At 37.4% G+C, this 27,455-nt stretch overlaps 1 protein-coding gene across 1 annotated transcript in view; it reads left to right on the forward strand.

Annotated features, from left to right (window-relative positions):
- The window catches only part of CSMD1 (CUB and Sushi multiple domains 1), a 1,768,974-nt gene that overhangs the window by 1,382,011 nt on the left and 359,508 nt on the right, over positions 1-27,455 (forward strand). The window contains exons 23-24 of the mRNA XM_064294928.1: positions 74-243; positions 6,385-6,541. Of these exons, the coding sequence (XP_064150998.1) occupies positions 74-243; positions 6,385-6,541 (327 nt within the window). The remainder of the gene's footprint in view (positions 1-73; positions 244-6,384; positions 6,542-27,455) is intronic.

The raw sequence follows: 27,455 nt of genomic DNA on the forward strand, positions 1-27,455 counted from the left end.
TTTAAAGCTTTTCTCTATTAAAATCAGTAATTCCACTTTTGAATTATTTTTTTTCATGTCCTGTTTATTTTAGCTGAATGTGGAGCAAGCGTCAAAGGAAACGAAGGAACATTACTGTCTCCAAACTTCCCATCAAATTATGATAATAACCACGAGTGTATCTATAAAATAGAAACGGAAGCTGGCAAGGGGATCCGTCTCAGAGCCCGAAGCTTTCAGCTGTTTGAAGGAGATATTCTAAAGGTAAAAAAAGGAAGTTGTTCAACATTGCTCTGTCTTTTCTTCTCATGGAATATACAATATGTATTATACTAATATATTAATATCTCTATGAAATTATTTCAACTTATTTAGCCATTTGGATTGAGAAGTTAGGGTGTAGTGTAATTTCTTAGTGTAGCACACATTGACTTTGAAATAACTTACTTTTAAATCCTACATCTAACATTAACTAGTAATGTACCTTTGGAAAAAAAAATTCACAGTTTTAAGCCTTAGCTTCCTGATGTGCAAAAACACGCAAAAAATACCTACCTTTCTGGGTTGTTGTGAACATTAACTAATACGATATGTATGAATGATTCTAAAATTGTGCTTAGCACATAACAGTAATTATTCAGACTTGTGGGATCCCTCAAACCAATCCCTTTTATAATTACTCTATATGTTTAAAAGAAGCACAATATTCAGAGCTAGGAGGATCTTAATGCGATATAGAAGCAAGCTCAGACGCCGAGATTAGAACACAAAACTGGCCTAATGTGAAAAAGCGAAGCCAGGGCTGGACAGACTCTCACTCCATAGAATCTCACATCTTTACCTACCAAGCTACTCTAGCTCTCTGTTCACAGGACTCGGTGATGTGCTAGCAGCCAGGCACAGAAGCAAGGGCTGCAGGCATTAGATGATACAAAGTATTAGAATCTCAGAGAAATGTCACGGGGGTCAAGACAAACGCTGACTTCTAGACAGACTCTAGGAAAAAAGTCAGGGAATTTGATTATAAGGTCTTGCCTTGATTTGTCAGGGAATTTGATTATAAGGTCTTGCCTTGATTTATAAAACCCTGGCACCAACTGAAAAAAAAAAAAGAAACTCGCTGCCATCACATTGATTCCGACTCATATTAACCCTGTAGGACAGAGCAGAACTGCCCCATAGGGTATCCAAGGAGCAGCTGGTGGAGTCCCACTGCTGACCTTTTGGTTAGCAGCCATAGCTCTTAACCAGTTTGCCACCAGCTCCAACTGAAAATACTCCTTAATTCCAAAGGCTTTTGATATAGTACCCACTTATCCTATAACTAGAGCCCTAGTGGCACAGTGGTTAAGAGCTCAACTGCTAACCAAAAGGTCGGCAGTTCGAATCCACGAGCCGCTCCTTGAAAACCTATGGGGCAGTTCTACTCTGTCCCTTAGGGTCACCATGAGTCGGGATCAACTCCATGGCAAGGAGTTTGATTTGGTTTTTTGACTCTCCTGTAACTACTTCAGGAAACTGGGTCTCAGGGCTGAGGCAAGGGCATTGGTAGACCTCAAGGACAATGGAAAAAGAAAGGCTTGGAACAACACAGTCTAATGCTAGAAACCATTTAGTCCAAACACTTGCTCTTCCCAGTGCATAATTGGCAACATGCTCAAGGTCACATGGCTGATTTGTGGCAAGATAGGGCCACATTCTTCTCATTATTTTGCTAAGCAGACAACCTTTGCCATTGAGTGGATTCTGACCCTATAAGACCGAGTAGAACTGCCCCATAGAGTTTCCAAGGAGTGCCTGGTAGATTTGAACTGCTGACCTTTTGATTAGCAGCGGCAGCTCTTAACCACTACGGCACCAGGGTTTCCAAAGTGTTTATTTTTTAATGGTGCTTACGTCTAAGTGGATACACAAAATAATACATGGCAGAGGCAGTAAATTCAACTCAGTTCAAGCTGAGAGCATTAATACTTAAAGAGCCAACTAGAAAGGAAAAGTTAATGGCCACCCTCTTTGTCATTCATTTACACAGTGGTTCCACCTGACCTCATTAGAAGTTATGTGCAGAGGTCAAGGCAACCTTATAGATTAAAGTGCCTTACTTCCTCCTGGGTTCACATCTGACTATTTTTCAATGTCATAATTTAGAATAGTGGTTCTATTCTGGTTGCTCTTTCACTTTAATAAAAAAAATAGTCTTTCAGAACTCATGCTGACAGTATGAAGGACTGTAATTAAGAAGTGATTTTTAGGTAGAAGACTAGTATGTTCTCACTATTCTAAAAAAATTAAAGTTACGTGGTAAGTAACCCTTTTCTGAATTATTTGATAACCTCAAATTTGGAAGTCTATAAGCCTTTAAGGCAAACTTTTAAGTAACTATTAACTATACTTTGGTGCAGGTGAGCAATTAAAGATATTGCATAAAATATCCACTGATAATTATTATTGGAATGGAAGGAAAGAAATCATGTTAATTTGTGATTGCATGCAGTTTGAACTTGTTGATTGTAACAAAAAGTCCCCCCAAAATCTCGCTAACCACAATTAATTGCAGAGAAACCATCAATCATCTTAAATGCCTTAATGTTTTGCAGGCATGTGTTTTATTGAATATGCCAATAAATATCTTAGTGGTAAAAATGTTCCAAGTGGAATTATTTTAATTTTTGAATGTAAATGCTGTTTACATTGTTTTTCATGCCTAGTATGATCCACTCAGAGGCCCTGGTGACGTAGTGGTTAAGTGCTACAGCTATTAACCAAAGGGTTGGCAGTTCGAATCCGCCAGGCTCTCCTTGGAAACTCTATAGGACAGTTCTACTCTGTTCTGTAGGGTCACTATTAGTTGGAATCGACTCTACGGCACTGTAGTGGGGATGATCCACTCATAAAGGCTAAAATTGCATCTGTGCACACCCCCGCACCCATATACATGATGCTTTTCTTAATTCATGTGGAAAAATCGTGTAAGAGAAATATAGCTGTAATGAAAATGTATGAAAAGAATATGCAATGAAAAGAGAAGTCGAATTTGGAACAGAGCCCTAGAGTATAAAGTTTCTGTAAAACTGGGAATGACTTCCCAGGCGCTTTTTTCCACATGGCCACTCTAGGAATCTCTGTGATATTGTCTAATCTTTGACCGTCTGCTAACTGGGCTGCATTACTCTGAGCACATGGCACTGATTAAATGCCAATTTTGTAGTGCAAACAGTTATAGCTCTGTATTTAACATGTGATTCATAGCACCTTTTTAATAACTAAAAGGAGCCCCCTGATTCTAGCTGCTGCTTCATAGATGAGGAAAAAGAATTAGGAGGTGTTTGCTGAGCTAATATGGCTTGTTACTAAGAGAATTGGAATTTAGAGTTAAATCTCCTGATTTCTGGTACTACCTGCGTTTTCATTTGTGACAGGTGCAAAATTTGAACCAAAATTTCAACTTTTGAGAGTTGATAGACTAACCCTCCACGTTAGTCTTAGATATATATTACTGCCAACTGCTGGTGACATAGATAAATAAGTCAGAATTACTGTTCTGGAGAAATTTGTAGTCCAGTATTGCAGCTGTTAATTTTTAGTTGCTATACCTGTTTTTCTTTTTTATTTATACCTGTGAGGATATTATGAGGTAAATGCTGACCACATGACATATTCTTTACCATTCATTGAAGCTCTGACATTCTGGTCACGTACTTGTGAGGAAGTTGAAATCCAGGGGAGGTGACTGTTTGGCAGTGTTTCAGAAGGACAGTGAGGGAGTGGTTTTAGGTTGTGTTTGGTTGCTTTATTGCCCCCTTATTTCTCTGAAAGTCCATGAATTACAGTTAATTACATAGTATATGATGTTTCAGTGGTAGAATTCTCATCTTGCGTGAGGAAACAGAGGTGGAGGTTCCAGCGGATACACCTAGAGCACAGCTACCACGCATCTGTCAGTGGAGAGGAAACAGAGGTGGAGGTTCCAGCCGATACACCTAGAGCACAGCTACCACGCATCTGTCAGTGGAGAGGAAACAGAGGTGGAGGTTCCAGTTGATACACCTAGAGCACAGCTACCATGCATCTGTCGGTGGAGAGGAAACAGAGGTGGAGGTTCCAGTTGATACACCCAGAGCACAGCTACCATGCATCTGTCAGTGGAGAGGAAACAGAGGTGGAGGTTCCAGTTGATACACCTAGAGCACAGCTACCATGCATCTGTCAGTGGAGAAGAAACAGAGGTGGAGGTTCCAGCCGATACACCTAGAGCACAGCTACCACGCATCTGTCAGTGGAGAGGAAACAGGGGTGCAGTTTCCAGCCGATACACCTAGAGCACAGCTACCACGCATCTGTCGTTGGAGAGGAAACAGAGGTGGAGGTTCCAGCCGATACACCTAGAGCACAGCTACCACGCATCTGTCGGTGGAGAGGAAACAGAGGTGGAGGTTCCAGCCGATACACCTAGAGCACAGCTACCACGCATCTGTCGGTGGAGAGGAAACAGAGGTGGAGGTTCCAGCGGATACACCCAGAGCACAGCTACCACGCATCTGTCGGTGGAGAGGAAACAGAGGTGGAGGTTCCAGCGGATACACCCAGAGCACAGCTACCACGCATCTGTCGGTGGAGAGGAAACAGAGGTGGAGGTTCCAGCCGATACACCTAGAGCACAGCTACCACGCATCTGTCGGTGGAGAGGAAACAGAGGTGGAGGTTCCAGCGGATACACCCAGAGCACAGCTACCACGCATCTGTCGGTGGAGAGGAAACAGAGGTGGAGGTTCCAGCGGATACACCCAGAGCACAGCTACCACGCATCTGTCGGTGGAGGCTTGAGTGTTGCTGTTACGCTATTTCAGTGGAGGCTCCAGAATTAGAGAGACTAAGACCAAAGGCCTGGCCATCTTCTTCCAAAAATCCGCCAGTGGAAACACTATGGATCACAGCAGTCCAAACCCTTATATATGAGGTTGCCATGAGCCAGGGATTGACTTCACAGAAGCTAAAAACAACATAGTATATGGAGTGACCCAGTACCTTTTTGCATAGGCTTGGACATTTTGAGTTTGAATCTGGCATCTCTGGAGTTAAAATTCTTTATAATTTGAATAACAGTAGTTTGTTACTAGCTTTCAATGAGGAATTAGAGAGCATTTGATTCTACTACACTAGTTAGGCTTATTCAATTTAAATGAAATAGTTGATTATAAAATTAATTTCTCTAAATATATTTTTCCTTTATGCACATGCATAGTTGTAAGTCTGTTGAGCAACATATATGTTTACATATTTATTAGAAGAGAAATGTTAGAAGAAAAGACTCTAAGTGAGAAGGAAAGTCAGTGGGGGAACTAAACAGAGGTTGGAGGAGGTACTGAAGACGTGATTATGCTTGTTAGTTAAGGCACTCTTCTTATGGAAATGAAAAACTTTGTGTTCTTGAAGATTATATAACAAAGCTTTATTCTTATCTCCAAAAACCTTTGTCCATGCCAATGTTTCGAAATGGATTAGTCATTCATACTAAACATTCCACTCTTGCCGGTTTTTTTGGAGTGTAAAGAAGGTCTACAACACTTAATTCTACTAGTGTGTCAATAGTTTTATATCAAATGAGCTTCATGCTGTTAGCAGAAAAAGAAACTGAGGCATAGCCCTCAATGCCCAGTTCCACTCAAGATATAAGATTGACACTCATCCACTCCCAGTGTGACTTATCCCAGCAAAACCTGTGAACTTATCACTGATACCTCCCTTGGCCATAATGTCTAGTCAAAACTAAGTCCTGTCGACTGTACCTTCCATTCACATTTTACAAACACTTAGAGAGATAAAGTCAAATGCAAAGTATTTTAGACCAAGACGACACATCTCTCTGATATTACAGGATGGAATTCTTTTATTACAACTAATTGAAGATGAAAGTCACCTCAGGCTTAAAAACTACAAAATGTGGCAAGACTGTAGCACATTGTCTTGTCTTTTAATATATTCAGGTGGAAGAGAACAAAGAGAAATGTTCTATTACTTATATGATGTTTCAGAGAGACATTCATGATTGAAATAAATTCTTTCAACTTTTTTAATTAGGGAAGGGAAAAAAAAGTCAGGCAATGAAGGCTGGAAATGCAAAGAAATATTTATTTAATTTGAAATAAACTCAGAAAAAGCTCTCAAAGTAATGAATATAAAATGTACACAGAAGAAATCTTTTATCTAGAATGTTAACAGTAAAGCTAAAACATAAAGAAAAATGATTATTTAGTATTAAGTCATCCTTTCGACTTCCTACAAACTGTAAATTTTATAAGTAGCATATAAAATTACATCCTTGAATGTGTGAATTTCTTGTTAAAACTGCTAATACAGAAACAAGATTAAGGACAAGAGAGACTCATGCTGTGAATTTTCTATTAGGTTTACGATGGAAAAGATAGTTCATCCCGTCCACTGGGAGCCTTCACGAAAAACGAAATGATGGGACTGATTCTAAACAGCACGTCTAACCACCTGTGGCTGGAATTCAACACCAACGGATCTGACACTGACCAAGGTTTTCAACTCACTTACACTAGTAAGTAGCATAAGAGATAATCACTTTCATTTTTCATCAGGATATATCTGCTATTTAGCTAAAATGGTTAAAAAATTTTAATAGCCCCTCTTGTGTTTAGGTTTAATTAAATTCTGGATATTGTTGAACAAACAATACATTTAAATGGATTACTACAAGCAGTATTTTGAAATTTATCTATTTAGAAGTATTAATATTTTGATTATAAAATGGCTAGGCCTAAAACAAATTATATGATATTTAAGAACTGCTGGGTTTTTTAAAATATTAATTGTGATACGGTACACACTGACAGTAATTCATATATGTATATGCGATAGATACAGAATGAAAGTTTGATATAATTAGTAATGATAGTAATTAAATACCACATACCAATGCTTTCATATAGCTGCAGTATAAAATTTTTTTTTTTTAATAGTATAGATGAGGAAATATACCTGGGAGGTGTTTGCTGAGCTATATTGTAAACCATCATATACCTATTACACATATATGTCTGTATCTATATCCACATCTGGAGCTCTGATGGTGTAGTGGTTAGGAGTTCAGCTTCTAACCAAAAGGTCAGCAGTTCAAACCCACCAGCTGCTCCTTGGAAACCCTGTGGGGCAGTTCTACTCCATCCTATAGTGTCGTTATGAGTCTGAACTGTCTCAAAGACACCTAACGACAACAAAACTTATCTCTATCTGTATCTATATCATCTCTACCTATCTATCTAATTAACCCTATGTAGTAGGCCCTATTCTTATCACTAATTTTCTCAGTGAGAAAACTAAACCCAAATAATTTAAGTTCCTTGCCCAAGATAGTGGAGCCAGGATTTTATCTGTAACTCAAAGGTTTATTCAATGTTCTGCAGTGCTTTCCTACTAATCTAAATCAATTAACAACAACAACAAAAAGTTACCGTTAGGTTGATTCCGACTCATAGCGACCCTAGAATACAGAGTAGAACTGCCCCATAGGGCTTCCAAGGAGCACCGGGTGGATTCAACTGCCGAAATTTTGGTTAGCAGCTGTAGCTCTTAACTACTACATTACCAGGGTTTCCAACTAAATCAATAAAGAAATGTAATTTTAAAAACAATGAAGAAGATGAAGGAAGGGAGGGACATAAAAGAAAGACTAAGTTGGATTTTGAAAAAAAGAGGTTTGGATATGATGACTGTCATTTTCAACATTTTTAGTTCCATACAAATACAGTGAACATTTTAACTATTTGGTGTGGATAACTAAAATTAATTAATCAATAAATAAGATTCTTAAAATATACAAACAGTCCAATCCTTCACGAGTTTTATGATTAAAAATCTTTATGACAACCACCACCATGACATAGAATATTAAAAGTTTTGATTTGGGGGCATCAAAGCATGTTAATGATTATTGAGGATTATCCCTTCCTTTGACAGATGAGCAAATGAAGGCCTGGAAAGAATAGCAGCCACCCCTCCCACAGACACAGAGCTAATAACGCAGGTGCCAATGAGGGAAATTAATTGCTTAAAATACCCCCTTGGTAGGAGAAATCACAGTGAAAGAATTGTAAGACTTTGGGCAAAAAGAGGGTTACAGTGACTGACATCATGAGAAAACCAATTTTTTACTTTTGTAAAAATAATGTTTTAAAGGACTCAGTAAATAGAGAGCATATTAATTATATTATTTGAATAGTAAAAGTGTAATGATTGAAATATAAAATTGATTTATAGTTATATACATATTTTTTAGTATAATTATACTTTTCAGGATTTCACCCTCAAAAAGTTTCAAAGAAGTCTTATAAAAACCATTTTGCTTTACTTGGATAAAAAGCACACTATTGTGATTTTTTTTTTCTTCAGATTCTGGTTCTCCATCAATATCTGCAATATTTTTTTTTTCTTAATTTTGTTACTTGGACCTGTTAATTCACAGTTCCTAGATGCTATATATGGATCTTCAAGTCATGGAGGAATATGGATACTTGAGAAGGAAAACTGTTTGAAAAGTCTTTATATAACTTTCTGAGTTTAAAATAACTAAAGAAATATTCTGTGAGCACCTACATCATTCTTCCAGTTCTCTTGCCACTAAACATTTTTTTGTAGCCTAAGCTTATTTTAAGGAGCACAGTGGTTAAATGCTCCGCTGTTAACTGAAAAGTTGGTCACTTGAACCCACCAGCCACTCTGCGAGAGAATGATGTGGCAGTCTACTTCATAAAGATTTACAGCCTTGGAAATCCTGTGGGGCAGTTTTACTCTGTCTTATAGAGTTGCTATGAATTGGAATCAACTCGACAGAAATGGGTTTTTAAGCTCATTTTAATAATCATGACCCCCTTCTGCCATGGGTCATCAGCAAAGAACAGAAAATGTTGGCCTGGTCTCTACAGTTTCTCCTATATGCATTTCTTTAACTTTATCCTCCATATTGTTCCAAGTCGGGAGGTTAAGAAGCTCAGCATAACCTCTCCCAAGACTGCCGTATAGAAAACGTATCATGATAGACCTCTATTTTATGTCTCAGTACTTTTCTAGACCTAGTTGCTACTTCCTATTTTCCTTCCAGCTCTTTCCAGTTGGAGTAATTGATTCATGAACTCTTGGTTCTGTATCGTGCAAAAGGTGTGCAGAAATAAATTCACGTATACTGGAAACTCAAGAAACTGGATTTATAACTGAGGACGAGTTACTGAACTGTTCCAGAATCCTGACTTCTTCCTTACTTCGCTTTTCCAGAGACCATGTGTAGTATTGAGATAGGTTGTAGGCTTCATCAATACATTTCACATATCCCCTCTCATCAGGAGTGATTGCTTCAATTTGTTGTCCTCAGCCCCTGCTGGACCCCATGTGGCTGTTGTAGTTCCATATATCTCCTTGGTATCCAGCACAGCTTTGAGACTTTTTGCTGTTTCTTTCACTCCACTGAGTAACACTGAGAAAAAGCTCGAATCTGTTAATGGGCACTTTGTAATTACAGGGAAAATTTTGGTTACATAATAATACAAACCTTGTAAAAACAGAAAAATATTGGAGAGGAGATTATTGGTAATTTAGTTTTTAGTATGATGAATTTGACAGGCGTAGCTTTTGGCATCTTCCCTGCCTTTTCCCCTTCCCCCTGCAGATACACAGGCACTCCCAGGTGTTGCTTACAGCATTGTCTTAGAGCTGGAACCAATTGATAGATGGCAAAAGTTATTTGTAACATAGAGGTAGTACAGATGGCTATATAATCAAAATATTGTCAGCATCATATTAAATTCTTAGGTTTAAATGCAAAGTGATTAAGAAATCCCAAGCTCCCACAATGTTATTGAAAATCCGAATCAAATATTTATCCGCAAAAGATGTTTGCAAATAATAAAATATTTTGAGCAAATTATTAAAGCTCGAGAATTTGTAAAGACACTTTCAACTATTTTCCAAGTTCTTTTATAATTGCCTCATGTTATTTAATTGTATTACTTAGGGAAATATTCATATATAGATGTTTCAGACACAAAACTGAACGTACATACATGAGTGAATTAGAAACTGACAATAAAGAGTAAATGTATAGCCCCCTTCTTGCTCTCTCTCTGTGTGTATATATAGAGATAATTTTTAGAAATGAGTACAAATAATTGTCATATAGTCTTTAAAATTTACAGCATACTCACATACTTTCTAAATTTGCCATCACAACAACTCTGTACCTTGGTAAGCCGCTCCTATTACTGTTCTTCACAACTTTGAAATCCGGTCTTAATTTTCAGCAGGTGGTACAACTAGGACTCAAATCCAGGCCTTTGAATTGAAGCCAAGAATTGTTGTTGCATTTACTTTAAAATACTTTCGATATTCCCTCTTTAGTAAGCACTACATGTATTGACTGATATTTATATATGCAAATGAATTGACAAGGAAGAAAAGCCAGGTCATCTTTGGGCCAAACTGGAAAAAAATTAATTAAGGCTGCTAGTAAGAAATTACTGTTTTTTCGAGTAATAGATTAGGCCAGAGAAGAAAAAAGTTCAGCCTCTTTACAAAACAGTATTTTTTTTTAATTACCGATTTGTCTATTTTCATAGCAGACCATGTTCTTCTGGTGTGTAACTATGTGAAGTGGAAGTGTAATCCGTAAGCTCTTTGAGATCAGGGCAATGGGGTGTCCACTTTTTGTATCCCTCTCTGTGCCTTGTGCAGGTGTCCGATTTGTAATCTAAGAAGCTTAGATGTGATCATCGTTGTTCAGGTTGTGTTCCATGGAGCACTGTGAGTACACAGAGCTGTCTCAGGGCAATAGGATAAGAGCTTCACCTTATTTAACATAGGCATTTTCATTTTGCTTTCTCCCAGTGATGGTAAAAAAAAAAGCTCTTCAAATATCAAGAAAAACCATATTGATAATGAATTACAATGAATTATTGTGTTTTCTAGATATTTCAACAAATATTTTATAGAAAAGATGGTCTGGAAATTAAAAAAAAAAAAATCCTACGTTGGATTTGGAATTCTTTTAAAAATGTGATGCACTTTTGCAGAGCTCCCGAAGAATGCCCCCAGAGTAGTCATTCTTAAGAAACAGTTTACCACAGAAACCTACAAGAGAATTTGTGAGTGAAACAGGCTTTCTGGATTGCTTATGTACACTCAGTTATTTCAATAGAGAGAAACATACTTTCTTTCACAATTCAAGAAAGCATTCTTGCTACATGAGGAAACATCTAAAGAACTGTAGTTTAAACAGGCCTCTCCTGCTGCATTGATGGGTCTTCCAGTTATGCGGGCATATATTACCTTTGTACTGAATGTTGAGAACAGTACTGAAACAGAGAAAGCAAAAAACATGGTTCTTGATTCCTTATCAATGATTTGAGAAAGTCACATTTAGTGCTCAAGAATATTGGTGCAAGGAAATGAGAATACATAATTACATTCTCAACTGTGTTATGACATTGGTCTGTAGGTGTTACAGGAGCCAACTGATGACCTGATTCACAGTGACCTATATATATCTTCTGCAGGTGTATATCTTTGCATGAGTTTCCTCTGCTTCCCCAAATAAACTACAGCTCCTTATGATAATATGTGTGTCTTGCATTCAAGGACTTATGATAATAATTTATCCTAGGACTTAAAATCATAATTAATAAAGGTAGGCAAATAGAGAGACGGTGAATAGAGTTTTCCAGAAGAATGAGAGATCATTGAAAGTTAGAATAATCAGAGAAGACCTAGAAATTCTCTGTCCTCTCAATGCCAGATGTCCTTTGCCTCATTCCTCAAGATTAAGCTTCAGTGACGTTTCCTACTATATCATGGTTGCCCTGTTTTCTAATTTCCCTAAGCAGAATGGCTTGCTCTGTCTCCTCTGTCCCTATAATCTCTTACATTATATCTTTACATCTTTTGTTTCCATCAATAAAAAGTGAGGTTCTAAAGAGGAGGAATCTTAACTTACTGGACTTTGTGTTACATACCTAGCCACTTAATAAATGATAATTAGTTTGAGCTGACCTAGAATTTGCTTAGCAGGAGACAGATAAAAGTCAGGGAGAATATTTCAGGAGAGGAAACTGACTTGAGTGAAAATATGAAGAGTTGGATATGATCTTTGAGTTCATTAGATCACTAATATAAAATTTGGATAGAATGGATAATGCAAGTTGTGAAGAAACAGAAAAACAAAATTAGCCACGTGGAAACCTAATTATGGAGGCCTAAATAAAAGATTTTTTTTTTTTTAAATAAAAGATAAGCAGAGAAATTGATTATAGGTAAGATCAAGACAGGTCTCCCTAGATGGCATAAACGGCTAAGCTCTGGACTATTAAGTTACAAGAGGCACCTCGGAAGACGGACCTGTTGATCTGCTTCCGAAAGGTCATTGCCTCGAAAACCCTATGGAGCAGTTCTACTCTGCGCACATGGTGTCACCATGAGTCAGAATAGACTAGAAGGCAACTAACAACAACAGGAAGATCAAGATAGAGCCATTAATAATATTTCAACTATGAAATTACACGGAAGTCTGTGATTTAAAGAATGGTAAACTGACAATGGTTTGAATGCTAGTACTTAGAAGACTAAAATGACTCCATATTGTTCTTGCTGTGCCATCACTCTCAAATGACTTGGAAAGAAAGAAACAAGATTCCTTGCTGACCTTTACATTAACATGTAATGGACCTGAGCAGAAGTATTTAATCATTCTCATTCATATATTGAGTAATCAGGTTGAACATGTTATGTATCTTAAAAAAAGAAAAGAAAGGAACGTGTTCGTCAGGAGTACAGGAGGATGCTCAGGAGTCATGGAGGAACTCGTAGGTGAACCTTACAGATGGGAACTTTGGCAGTGGCTGATCGAGATATCTCTGGTCAAAGAAGCCAAAGGGATTGGCGCAATTGTCCAATCCCACTGGGAAAACTAGCGCTATTATGGCAGCAAATTAATCAGGCTAACCTCCCTTTAAGCATATCGGATGTATTTAATTAGCTTTCCTTTCTCTGATTGCCTACCAGTCAATGTTCTCATTATGATTTGATGTCAATGTAGCTCTCCCAATGGAAAGAGAGTGATTTATTGATGTTGACATAGATATTCTGGTACATGGACTAATTACATTTATTATTTCAAATTAGGAAATTGAAATTCTGGCTTTATATTTTAGTCACGAGTCCTCCAATGACATGAATCTACTTTAGGTATGCTGACAAAACCAATTGTGTGATCCTACAAAGCCACCCTCTTTTGTGAGGTTGTCTAAGTTTCTCTCAGGGGGCCCCATTCCCACTGGTGGTTGCAGGCCTCATTTGTTTTTGTTTTAAACTTTTATAGAATAGATTGTAGAGTGGGGAACCCAGAGTCAGAAAAATCTCTAAGATATTGTTGTAGTAAAAGAAGCTTGAGATTAAAGGATTGTGGGAATAAAAAAATAGACAGGAAAAATGGATGGATATAAAAGTCATTTGGAAGAAACCTTAGGAGGCTATAGATACGCAGGGCAGAGTTGCTACTCATTTCTATGGCACCTTTGTTCCAATTTAACAACAACAACTAAGGTCCTTACTCTGTAAAGTTACAGCCCTTGTAGCAAAATCTACACAACTGTACTAGATGGCTCCAAGGGTGAATAAAGCACAAAGCCTGAAATCAAAACAAAGTCCCAGCTTTTGAGTCTAGGTAACTTGCAGATCACAGTGTCTTTTTTGAAGAGGGGGGAATGGCGAAGTTCACGGGCCCTCTGCACATTCTAGGCCACCACCAGGTTTCCCATGGTTGATAAATTTTCATTTCCAAAATTACTCTCCTCCACCAGCCCTGAATTCTCTATTTATCCCCTTTAGTGTACTTAACTCTATTGTAATTTGGACCCTTGGTAGCACAGTGGTTAAGAATTGGGCTGCTAACCAAAAGGTCAGCAGTTTGATTCCACCACCCACTCCTTGAAAATCCTATGGGGCAGTTCTATTCAGTCCTATAGGGTCGCTATGAGTCGGAATAGACTCAGTGGCGATGTTTTTTTTTTGTGTGTGTGTGTAGGAACGAAGGTGCTGTGTATGAGGAAGAGTAGCTCTGTGTCTGTGTGCACTGTGGTAAAGTAAAAAGCATGGGATTTCACACACGAAGTCTTCAGTCTATCCTGACTCTGCTAAATCCCAGCCATTAAAGCTTTCTCTAACCCTCCATCTTCTTGTCTGTGAAGTAGGGATAATAATATTTTACCTTGTATAAATTTTGTAGAAACATATATAAATTTGCTTTGAAACAAAGTGCTATATGGAATTAAAAATTATTATTGATTTTTTTTTATAATTTCTATTTAAATAGAGTAGGGTATGAATAAAGTAATGGAGAATTACACATGCCTCCTGCTGTCAGAATTCTGAAAGTTGTGGTAGCAAATACAGGTAGTTGTGATGGTAACAACAAACCTGTTACTATCAAAGTCAGTTCTGACTGATAACAATCGTATAGGACAGACCTAGTCGAACTGCCCCACAGGGTTCCCAAGGAGCGCCTGGTGGATCTGAACTGCCGGTCTTTTGGTTAGCAGCCATAGCTCTCAAACAGGGTACAAAACGGATTAATTCATATTCATTATAACTCACTTGCTAGGCACTTGTGTGGCATCTTGCTAGGCACTTTGTGTGGCATCTAATTTAATACTGACAAAAACCCTACAGAGTTAGAGATACAGAGCTTTAGAAAAACTTGTCCAAGATTATACAGCTAATGCGTACTGGAGATAGACTTCTAATTTAAGTTTTTCAGAGCATTTTGAACCAAATTATAAACACAGGACCATGGGAGAAGTCTTTCTGTACTTAGGGAATACCCATGTTGTTTTTAGGTGCCGTTGAGTCAGTTCCAACTCATAGAGACCCTATGTATAACAGAACGAAGCACTGCCCGATCCTGCACCATCTTCACAATTATTGCTACGCTCGAGCCCATCATCTTAACCACTGTGTCAATCCGTCTCTTTGAGGGTCTTCCTCTCTTTCGCTGACTCTCTACCAAGCATGATGTCCCTCTCCAGGGACTGGTCCCTCCTGATAACATGTCCAAAGTAGGTGAGAAGAAGTCATGCCATCCTTGCTTCTAAGGAGCATTTTAACCGTACTCCTTCCAAGACAGATTTGTTTGTTCTGGCAATCTAGGGTATATTCGATATTGTTCACCAACACCATGACTCAAAAGCATCAATTCCTTTTCAGACTTCCTTATTCATTGTCCAGTTTTCACATGCAAATGAGGAGGTTGAAAATACATTGGCTTGGGTCGGGCACACCTGAGTCCTCAAAGTGGCATTTTTGCTTTTTAACACTTTAAAGAAGTCTTTTGCAGCAGATTTGCCCAATGCAATATGTCTTTTGATTTCTTGACTGCTGCCTCCATGGGCGTTGATTACAGGTCCAAGTAGAACGAAATCCTTGACAACTTCAGTATTTTTTCAGTTTATCATGATGTTGCTCATTGGTCCAGTTGTGAGGATTTTTGTTTTCTTTACGTTGAGGTTAATCCATACTGAAGGCTGTAGTCTTTCATTTTCACCAGTAAGTGTTTCAAGTCTTCCTACCTGTCAGCAAGCAAGGTTGTATCATCTGCATCTTGGAGGTTGTTAATGAGTCTTCCTCCAGTCCTGATGCCCTTTTCTTCTTCATATAGTCCAGCTTCTCAGATTACTTGCTCAGCATACAGATTGAATAGTTATGCTGAAAGGATATGATCCTGACACACACCTTTTCTGACTTTAAACCATGCAGTATCCCCTTGTTCTGTTTCAAGGACTGCCTCGTGGTCTATATACAGGTTCCTCAAGAGCACAATTAAGTAACTGTGTGTAAATTAATACAAAAGAAAATTTGATGAGATGTGGTCAGGAAAGACAGCTTTGAAGTCAGAGAGGTCTTGGATCAAATACCTGTTTTCGTTTTTGCTGTGTGAACTCCAGTAGGTTAGTCAACATCTGTGAGCCTGTTTCCACACTGGTAAAGTACAAATATTATAAGCAACTTGAATTTTGCTCTGAAGGTTAGAGATTGTTTCTAGAATACCCATCCCCATGCCTGTTCCACAGTGGACACTCACTAAATAGAAAAAAAAAAATAGAAGCTATTTGGAAACCCTGGTGGTGTAGTGATTAAGTGCTATGGCTGCTACCCCAAAGGTTGTCAGTTCAAATCCACCAGGAGCTCCTTGGAAACTCTATGGGGCAATTCTACTCTGTCCTGTAGGGTCGCTATGAGTCGGAATACTCGACGGCAATGGGTTTTTTGTTTGTTTATTTTACTATTAACCTTTATTCTTATACAAAATGAGAGACAGTTCATAGGATGTGAACCCAAAGAGGCTGACTGTATGTTACGGAGGTGGAAATTGGCCCCATAGTTGTATGCTTCACTGCACGATCATCAAAGTAGTTGAAAGTATGAGCCTATAAATTACCAACACGTAGCAGACAGCACGGTTTCACATGAGTCTGTGAAACTGGTTTACCAAGAGCCAATGACAACTGAAATGATAAGAAGAAAGACATAAACAGCAACACAGTATGGGATGGCATAGTAGCTTTGATTATGTACACCTCAAAGTGCCTGTTTTATCATGCTGGATTCTTTTTAGTGTAATAAGTAATAGGAATGTTTTTCATTTTACCACTGAGATGTATCATAAGTAATGGAAAGGCAAGATAACCTCACACAATTAATTCAGTTTGTAAAGAGGGCATTATTATAAGATATATTTTGTACAATTCTTATTGGGTTAGAACCTGACCACTTTAGACATATTAGAGATGCTAAAGAATGATTCGATGGCTTTAAGACATATTTGCCCTATAGTCTATATGGAGCCCTGGTGGTACAGCAGTTAAGTGTTTGGCTGCTAACCAAAATGTTAACAGTATGAATCCAACAGCCGCTCCTTGGAAACCCTATGGGTCAGTTCTACTCTGTCCTGTAGGGTCACTATGAATTGGAATCAACTCAACAGCAATGAGTTTGGTTTTGTAGTCGGTATATAACCTATGCTGTACATCTGAAGATTGCCTGGTAATAATCACCATTTTAAGAACACCGGAAACAAGCATAGGAAGTCCCACTATAAATATAATTTGAGACAAAAGAATGGTATCCGTTGCCCATTTCTACAAAATGGTCCCTCCACTCACAGTCTCTTTTGATTGTAGTCTTTTATCCTTTTTGTTTGCCATAGAAACTAAGTGGTGGAGGTGGGATTATTTAGCAATTGACAATTGATTTCTGAACAAACTACAACATATTTTATGGAGGAGCAAGAGAAAGCCTAGAGTTATGAGCTTATGAAGCTGTCATCTTGATTCTGTTAACATGCTGACAGAATTAAAATGACACCAATATGAAATACACTGTTGTGATGAAAGAAAGGCTCCAGATGTGTTCCCAAGGCCAATAAAGAAATGCTAAGTGTTGTCATTGTCATGCTTCTGAACTCGCCAGAAATATTGCATGAAATATACAAACACTGTATGTAATCAATTACTGAAGACAAACCTGAAGGTGAAAAATATAAGTCAGAATCTATAATTGGAAGTTCTTCAAATCATGGCTTGATAAAGAGAGATAATTCTGTCTGAATAGATTGATGTCATTTTCTTTGGCACCTCACCGCCTGCTTCTGTCTCAACCCAGATGTGTCAGGAGTCACTCTGCCTGTTTCTAAAGCAGGTTCTTCTGATTCTCAATCTCACTGACTGTGAGTAAGACTCAAGTGCACTATAATATGCTCATTTAGTGATTGATTTATTATTTTTCTCTGACAGCTTACTTTTGGAAATCCTATACAAGCTAAGTGGCAGTTCTTGAGTACAAATTTCGGAATTTAATTTTATAATAAAAGTACATATGCACAAAGTTTCCAAACTAGAAACACTCTTGGTTGTGATTTGTAACCAGTACTGTTTTAAAACAAAATAAACCAAACTGGTGAAAGAAGAACCATTCATCACCTTTCCTGTTTTTATCATGTATTGTAGTCTAGAGAATCATGTCAAAGCAGTGTTTCATCCAATGGGAGTTTTTAAAAATTTATTTACAATTGTGCTACGAACAAGGAAAAATACAGAATGGAGTCAAGAAAAGAACCAACTTACACAATATTTCACACTAATACTAACAGATTTTTTTTTTCTTTAAGTTTCACTGAAGGGTAAAATGATGGTAGACATACTGCGCTGCTTAAGTCTCATCACGTGATGTCCAATTTGCAAATAAATTTTTTCTAACCCCTGGGCTAGATTTTTTTTTTTCTTAAATGTCATGATTTTAGCAGAGAAAACTGTTGTACCCACAGATGATTTTATAAGGATGTTTTAAAATAATAAGCAGTTATTTTGTATGTTATTTTTCTGTTGCTACATAACAAATGACCACAAACATGGAGGCTTAAAATGACACACAGTTACTGTTGGGTCCAGAGTTCGGGTCCTGAAGCCTGTGGTCCTCTTCCAAACTCAAAGAATTGAAAGAATTCAGCTCCTTGTGGTGTGGGACTGGGGCTTTCAGTACCCAGTGGTCACTTGCAGTCTGTGCCTCATGACTCTCTCTATAGGAAGTTCACTTCATAGAAGCTTGCTTCTTCAAAGCCAGTGGGAAAGCCCCTCACCTGATAACCTCCCTTTTGATTAACTCAAAATGGGGCCTTAATTACATCTATAGGATACTTTCATCTTTGTCAGGTTCCACAGGCCAGAAGCAAGTCACAGGTCCTGCCCACATGCAACAAGGAGGGATTATACAGGGAATGAACACCAGGAGGCAGAGATCACTGGGGGTCATTTAGGGGAGTCCATCCATCACACTTTCCTATTTGGGAATGTTGATGTTTAAATTCATGTTAGGATAATTCTATGGATCATTCTACACGTTTCTTCAGTTAGTTTAAAAAAAAAAAAGTGTGTGGGTGTGTGTGTGTATGTATGCACACCCACACACATTTCCTTGCATATATAAAGTATAATTTTATTTAGAAAATATAAAATTTGATTTTTTACATGTAATTTTATTTATTCATTTTAATTTTCAGAAAACATTTCAGTTCATGCTTATGAATATATCGTCAGCAAATAAAATATAGGCTGTAAAGCCATTTCTGTATTGCCATAGATAATTTTTTTATCCTGAAATGTTTGTAAAGCTTGCTCCTGCCTGTAGTTCCAGTCTTTCCTTAGGTGTTCCTTCCTCTCTTTTTTCCCACTCGGACTCGATGGCAATGGTTTAATTAAGGACCTACTTGCAGAGACTTAAGAGTTGCCTGGAAGGATGGAGGATGAGCCTCAGGCAAGTGCATAGCAGGGCTGGCCTGCCCTTCTCGCTCACCAGCAGGAAGACTTACAAAGGAAGGTCTCACTCTAAGATAATGAATTTACCATGAGAAGTGGTCTTTAGGGAAGAGTGCTGGTTTTCATGCCATACAGTCAAGCAGTAATCTTAGAATGTGCCCCCGATCAAATTGTTGAATAGACATCTCAACAGCAGAGATCTTGATCTATATCATCTCTCTCTCTCATCTATCTATCTGTCTGTCTGTCTATCGGTCTGTCGGTCTATCAACATGGCTTTCTTTCTGAGGAACAAGGTCTCCTACTTTTCCAAGACCAGAATATTTACCCATTGAAATAAGTCAGTTTTTTAAATATATAAGTTAAGGATAACTGATAATAAACTTATTAGTGACAAACTAACTTTAAAAATCTGACATCAAGCCCTGAAGAACAAATATAAGTTTCTTCCAAAGCAGATATGCAAGAGAAACTATGAAGAGTGCCCTTCGGGGGCAATAATAAGAGTAACGCTGGTTAGTGTAGCACTGAGCACCAACCATGTACCACACAGTTCATGTTCATCACCTCATTTTACCTCCAAAATAATCCTCTGAAAAGGGTACAGTAATTATTTCTATTTTCAAAGCAAAAACACTGAGACTTTGACAAACTGAAATCTTACAGCTAACGAGTGGCGAGGTACAGTCAAACCCCAATTATCGTGACCCAAAGTTCAAGAGCTTAACATATATGTTATGTGCCCTTGCCGTTCTGTTGTTTGTTTGTTTGTCTTACAGAAAGTTGAGTGTTAACCTTCACCACCCTACGGCCATTGTTAGCAAATCCCGAAGACTATGTGGGGTTTTGATCAGTGTCTCTTGCTACATGATTATTTACACTGTCACCAAAGTTTGTTTCTCCCTCAGTTTGAACTCAGAGTCTAAATGATCAATTATATTTTAACCATAAGGCCCTCATTTTCCCTAATATGAAATGAGAAATGGTACAGTAACTGACTAAAGTTATAATCTCAAAGGGTGAGCTCTAATATATTTCCAGTTTGTAAAGGAAATTACTTATGATGAAAGTGCAAATAGGACTATTTAAAGATAATTGGCATTCTGAATCCCATAATGTTAGGAGTTTTATGTCACTACCAACTATCATTCACTTAAAATTATGTATTTCTCAAATTTTTTTAGTAAACATTTATGCAATTTTACCCATTAACACATCATTCCATTTCTTTATTTAACACATATTTTTGATCACCTACTATGCAATAGGCATTCAAGATAAAAAGATTAAACTCTCAAAAAACAAGAACGGTCATAACATAGAATGAGAAGTTGGGTATAGTTCCCAAAAGAGGTAATGCCCAAGCTGAGTGTTGAGAGTTGTGTAGAAGTTAAAAAGGAAAATGAAAGAGGCTTTCCAGATAGGGAAAATACTTTGTTCAAAGCCAGAGAAGCAAGAGAATCCAGTCCTTCTGGAAATTTGCAAGTAGTCGAGTATTTGTAGAGGTAGGGAGAGAAGGGAAGATTGGTGAGAAGTAAGACTGGAGGAACGAGCAGTTCCTTCTCCTGCAGGGCTGGACACTGTCATACTTCAAATAAATGATGCCAGTCCTGCTGTAAATGGTCTGATTGGCATCATTCACCTCCCTTACTTGAAATATGTCTTGAAGAGTTCGTCTCTGCTCTCCAGGAGCACCTGCTTGGCTGAAGCCCCTTTGTTACTGAAACATTCTTGGGAGGGGGCACATTTTTAATGCTCTCTTGAGCACTGTGACATCTCCTCTGTTGCTCAACTACCTGGTATCCATTTCCATGCCATCAGAGGCAGCTACTGCATTTAGGTTGATTTTCTTCAGCTCCACCTTTTGCCTGATACTGTCTTTTAGTTACTCCCTGTGACCTGTGTTGGTAACATCCCAGCATATTTTACAGCTGAGCACAATTAAGTTAAAATAAATAATGTAAGTGATGTTTTATTTTGAACTGGAAAGACAATGACCTTAAAATTATGGCTATTATTAAAAAATCTAATGTTTTATTCACAAAATAGTATATATATCTAAAACCAAAAAAAAAAAAAAACCCAAACATTTTGCCCACCCAAAGTCGAGTCAACTCCAGCTCATAGTGACCCTTTAGGATGGAGTAGAACTGCCCTATAGGGTTTCCAAGGGGCGGCTGGTGGATTTGAACTGCCGACTTTTTGGTTAGCAACCGTAGCTCACCATAGCTCTTAAACATTGCACCATCAGGTCTCCATACATGTCTACAGCCACAGTTTAATACAAATTGAGTGCTTTTTTTTTCTTTTTTTGGTCAAATATTTTATTGCTAATACAAATGGGAAATGCCAAAATTTTCTTGAGTTCTTATTGTTGCCTCATTGATTTCATATGAACTTTATCCTCTCTAAATGCTTTGCATTTATTCTTCCTCAGCTCTGACATGGCTACAAAAAGGATGACAGTATCTCTTCACGACACTTAGTTATCTATGTTAGCATAAAGAGATTGGGTGAGATTTGGAATTAACTTTTCATTGCTGCGGGCTATTAAAAACAGAAATAAATTTGGATGCAGTCGTTAGGAGGAAGAATCACAGACCCTGATATGTGAAGAATGTAGCAATTGAAAGAATGCTGCGGGAGCTGTAGGTTAGCGTTTGGCATTGAGCGGTCCAACGTGAGGTCACGAGATATTCCAGAAGGGTAAATCATGAAAGTGTTCAGTCAGACAGTACTCAGAAGTTGAAGCAGGTATGTATAAAGCAACAGAGAAATATGTCACCATAAAGCTAGATTGTAGCAACTTGGGAAAAGCCATAAGAAAAAAGCAGAACCAGAGTCTATGCTTAGAGAAACTTAGGGTACAGGCAGAGTGTCAAATCAGACTCAGACACAGAGGAAAGAAATCTGCTTAAATGAACTAGAGCCCAGGGATGCGACCTGGGTGTAGGGAACGAGAATGGCACGGCTTTTGGAGCTGAGTCTCAATGATAGGACTAAATGAGTAGCAGATGACCTCCTTTTGAGTCTCAGAAAGTTGTTGAGTTTACCTCCTATCTAAATCTAGAGGAGTTTGTGGATGCTGGGAACCGAATTGTCTGATGGGTCTCTAAGACGCCCCAGTTACGGAGAGTTGTTGTATGGGACCTAATATGAAAAAAAATGGGGCCTAATATGAGTTGAAACAAAACAAAAAACCACCAAACCCTTTGCTGTCGAGTCAATTCTGACTCATAGCGACCCTATAGACTAGTTGAGGTATTAATAATTAGACAAGTTAAAGGTGACCCAGTGAAAGGATCTGGGTCGCAGTGAATTTCCAGGAGCAGTAGAAGGATTCTGGGCACACAGAAGGGACAAAAGCAGGTACACAGAGGAAGTGGAACCTGGAGCTGAGAGTGAAAATGGTGGAATTTACTTATTTTACAATTAAATTGAAAGAAAACCCAATAAAAACCCTCTAAATATTTAAACCTGAATAAGTTGCTTTTTTGTTTTTAACTATATCCACTGCTGTCTTTTTAACTATAAAAAAAGCATATTTTAACTATATGCTGATATATTTAGACCTGGTCATCTAACTCCATGATTCCTGGGTTTAGATTCATTTTACATTGAAATGTTTCTCCCACTAATTCTTATCAAGTGCTACATAGTGACACTCAGCTGTCAAAGAAAACAAAAAACTGACTTCTACTAGTTTTCAAATTGATATTAAAAAAAAAGTATATTAGGAGGAAATTAAGTTGTACACTCAACACTTATTGTGCTATAAAAAGGGCAGTGTTATAAAGAGGGCAAACTTTAATAACAGTGATAAATGGATTATCATATGCTCCTATTATTATATTATTAGAAATCATTCCTACCAGGATATCAAGACATAGCCAAACAATTTTTATAAGCTTACATTTCTTTGTGAGATTTACTGTGCTTCTATAAGAAAAGAAAACGTAGAGATTCGTGATTTATACAATGTACTGTTCAACTCGACGGCACTGGGTTTTTTTTGTCTGGCTACTGTTCAAAATAGAGTGATTTTCGGTGGAACTCTCAGGATAGACAAGGTAGTCCAGGTAATTCAGATACAGTAGAGATACCAGCTGCTACAAAGGACCTAGAAGTTAACTCTATTTATAGAATAAGGTGGACAATTTATAAAGAGGAAAAGCACACCGATCCTTGGTAATGCCGTACGTAAAACAAATCTCCATCCCAATATACAATTTTATCCTGCATTAGAATGTTTTATTTTTATGTGTAGATTTCAAGAAAAATATCAAATATTTAATAATTGCAAAGCTTTGTTAAGAAAAGGAAATCTTGGGCCAAACTTGATAATATGTAAAAAGAGAGTCTTGGAGTATATTTTATGGATTTGGTGAGCTCTGAAATTGAAAAAAAAAAAAAAAAAAAACAGCTGCCTTAGGCTGCCTCAAGGTGAAGCTGTTATAAAAGCAGGACATAAATCTTCATCCATTTCTCAGGGGGAAGAAAATGTAGAGGATTATTATGACCTTTTTAAGGAAGGAAAATGACATGAGGTGATGCTTAATTGATTTACGTAATGTCAAAAAGCAAATTAGAGGTAGAGGGTGCTTATAATCCAGGGCCCTTGACTTCTAATTGGGGGTGTTATCATCTTTGCTACCTTACTAACATAGATACCATCACAAGGTTTAAAATAGAAGAGTTTACAGTGCTTAAAAAATTGACAACGAAGCCTTGACATCCTTGTCCTCTACAGTAATGTGAGAAATGCCTAATAAGAATCCTAGTCACCCTGGAGACCCAAATCACTGCCATCCTCTCCAGGGCAGTTTTAAAGGAGTCATTTCAAGCTTTAGGATGAGGCTCAGGTACTCAGAGTGTTGCACATAGCTTTGCATAGTTCTTCATGAAGTGTATTACCTGAATTATTTTTATGTTGTTATTTATTCCTTGTATTTTGTGACAATTTGATAGTTGACATACACCACTATTGATTTTCGTCTTTCAGAATTGATGAATATATTGTTACCCCTACTTCTTTGAGGAAGACAAAAGGAGCTAGAGTAGGGTCACATAAATAATTGTATTACAAAAATTAAGCTAAAAGTGTATGACTTAAGTGTGAAATAAAATGAAGGCCAACAGATGATATCACCAAATGTAAGATTTTATGGGAAGAGTGATGACAGAATGTTTTCCATTCTTCTTTTGGAAAAATTTTTTAAAAAAGTAATAATTATTGTGTTAGTCAAAGTCATAGATAAATTGAGTTTACTAACGGTCATTCATGGTAATGTAAGAATTGCAGAAGCATGCCTTGCCAGAAAGGAAATACTGGGTAATGGATCACAGGTCATTTTATTTCTGATTTTGATCATTCTTGTGTGTGCCGTGGTATTTTCGATTCTGCTTCAAAAAGGAAAATAAGTTAAATCTAAATTTGATGTAAGAAAGACTTGGACTTTGAAAATGAAAATTAGGAAGGAAAGAGTAGACAAGTTTGAAAGGTAAAACAAGGAAGATTTGGAAATATTTTGATGGCACCTTGGATAGAAACAAAAGAAAGCAGGAAATCGAATATTATTTTAAGATTCTGGGAGTTGTGGGTCTGTTTGAAATTAACTGGTAGATATAAAAGAGGTGCCAGTTTTGAAGGAGATTGAAGTAACTGAGTTCTGCATTGTTTAGGAAATGTTTTCATTGCTTTTATTTTGCATTTTTGGTTTTGCTACTTAGCTCTTCATGTTTAGCAGATAAGGAAGCTCATGTCATGTATGGAAAAAATCAAATAGAAAGGATTATATTTCGGCACAGCTGTATGAAATTTGAACTATGGTACTTATGTTAGGTGGCTTATGTTACTAACACCTCAGAAGCACAGTGAATGAGAGCTGGTTAGCACTTACAAGTCACAATTAGGCTGATGGATGGCAGTCACTCCTACCGAAGTTCTTTGGAAGAATAAGATATTGAAAATGAGGACCGATATTCTTACTCCCTAATGCTATGAGGTGCTAGCAGTGGTCTAGTTGTGGCTGTCACTTCTAGGGATTGATGACTTCACTGTTTTGCTTGAGGTGGTACATTATGGCGTATGGTTTGACAATTGCTTTGTATTTATTTGTCACAGAATAATAAAAGTAACAACATATGAATAATAACAGCAGCAATAAATTCAAGCATTGTTGATAATCCCTTATATTTACACGGAGTTTACTTACAAAGAGCTCAAAGTATTTCCATAAATCCTTTACTTTTCCTTATAAAACTCCTCTACAATATGGGGACAGGAAGAAGTAAACATTACCATTCACATTTAACACAAGGCAAAGGAAAATGAATTCTAGGACTTAGTTCAGTACATTATCACGGTCAATTCAGATGCCCCTCCTTATTTAATTAGTTCCCAGTCCCCTCCTAACTAGCCCCAGTGCCCCTGGCCCAACTCGTCACCTAATTGGCGTGTTCTCGGACTCTCTGCCAATGTGGATCATTTCATTCATCAATGCTTCTATTTCTTCCACCCAGGGTCTTTTGAGATTGCCCAGTATAGATACCTATGCCTTTTCTCTGACTTATGTATGTATGTATGTTTGTATGTATGCATGCATGCATGCATGTATGTGTATATTTATATTTTTGGCAAAGAGTAAAAAGATAAACTAAGGAGAGGAAAGAAGATTAAATACTCATGGAATCAACTCTTGTCACTAGTTAGTTACCTCTTGAGGGTTAATGTGATGTTCATCATATTATGGCTAAATTTGCCATAGATGTATTTACATATTAGGTTCTTGTTCCAATATCATAAACATTTATGCAGAAAGGAAAATTTAATGTTTAATTTATAAGTGAAGAAGTGTTCTTGATGAATTTTAAACCCTCAATGAAACTTTAAAAAATGATTGTCATTCCTATTTTCCACATTTTTTTTTTTTTGGCACAATCTAGGGATTCTTTCTTAGCAAATGAGAAAAAAATATCATAAATGTTTATCAGCATGTGTCTTAGTTTACACATGACTTTTACCAATAAGAACAGCACATCCACAGGTCAAACGGAATTCACTCCTTCACTCTGTAGCAGAAGGCATCCTCTTATAAGGCTTGATTGTTCTTTCAACTCACTTCTTCCTGACTTCTTCTTTCCCAAATTTTGACCTTTTACTCCTTGACTAAAGCTTGAAAGTTACCTGTTTGTTAAATGGTTTGTCCTAAGTACTCCTAAAAAGAACCTGAAGTTTTCTTAATGCGACGTTTATTTCAACTACGACAAAGCTCCAGTCTGTCTTGCTTAGGATTTAGTAATCTTAACTACTGTGTAAGATTGTTTAAGGATTAAAAGGGATAACATAGACAAAGCTGCTTGTTGTGTAACACAGAGTATGTGTTCTGTAAATACTAGTTACCGTCCCCTCCTTTTAATTTGAGAGTGTCTGTTCTCTTCCCTGATCATCTTCGTTGAAATGTAATAAATAAATAAAAACAAACCCCTTACCATCATAGCGACCCTACAGGACAAAGTAAAACTGCCCCATAGGGTTTTCAAGGAGTGGCTGGTGGACTTGAATTGCCAGCCTTTTGGTTAGTAGCCGTGGCTCTTAACCACTGCACCACCAGGGCTCCTCATTCCAAGGAGCACCTGGCAGATTCGAACTGCCAACCCTTTGGTTAGCAACCATAGCACTTAACTGCTACGCCACCAGGGTTTCCCATTGAAATATACACCTGGCAAAACTGTGCCAAGTTTATTCTTTTGGTCCCTAAGCATATAGTAGATACTTAACTCCATGGGCAAAAATAATAAATTAACCATAACTTGTATTTCTCTATTGAAGTAAAAGAAAAAAAGTTAAAAAAAATGAAGAGTTTGTCAATTTGGTATTCTTATATATTAAAAAAAAAAAAGAAAAGCGTAAGTAGCATTGGGATTTAGATAAATCCAAAAATGGAAATTAAAATTATATGCTAAGAATCCTGTATAACTAGTAAACTTGTTTTTAAAGCGAATTACTCATTGACGTGTTCCTAATTCACCTCCTTCCATATTTTTCTACCATTTTCATCTAATGGATTCAGTTTTTCTTAAGCAAATGGGCAAAAAAAAAAAAAAAAA

The sequence above is a fragment of the Loxodonta africana genome, chromosome 12 (assembly GCF_030014295.1).
Source record: "Loxodonta africana isolate mLoxAfr1 chromosome 12, mLoxAfr1.hap2, whole genome shotgun sequence".
NCBI lineage: Eukaryota > Metazoa > Chordata > Mammalia > Proboscidea > Elephantidae > Loxodonta > Loxodonta africana.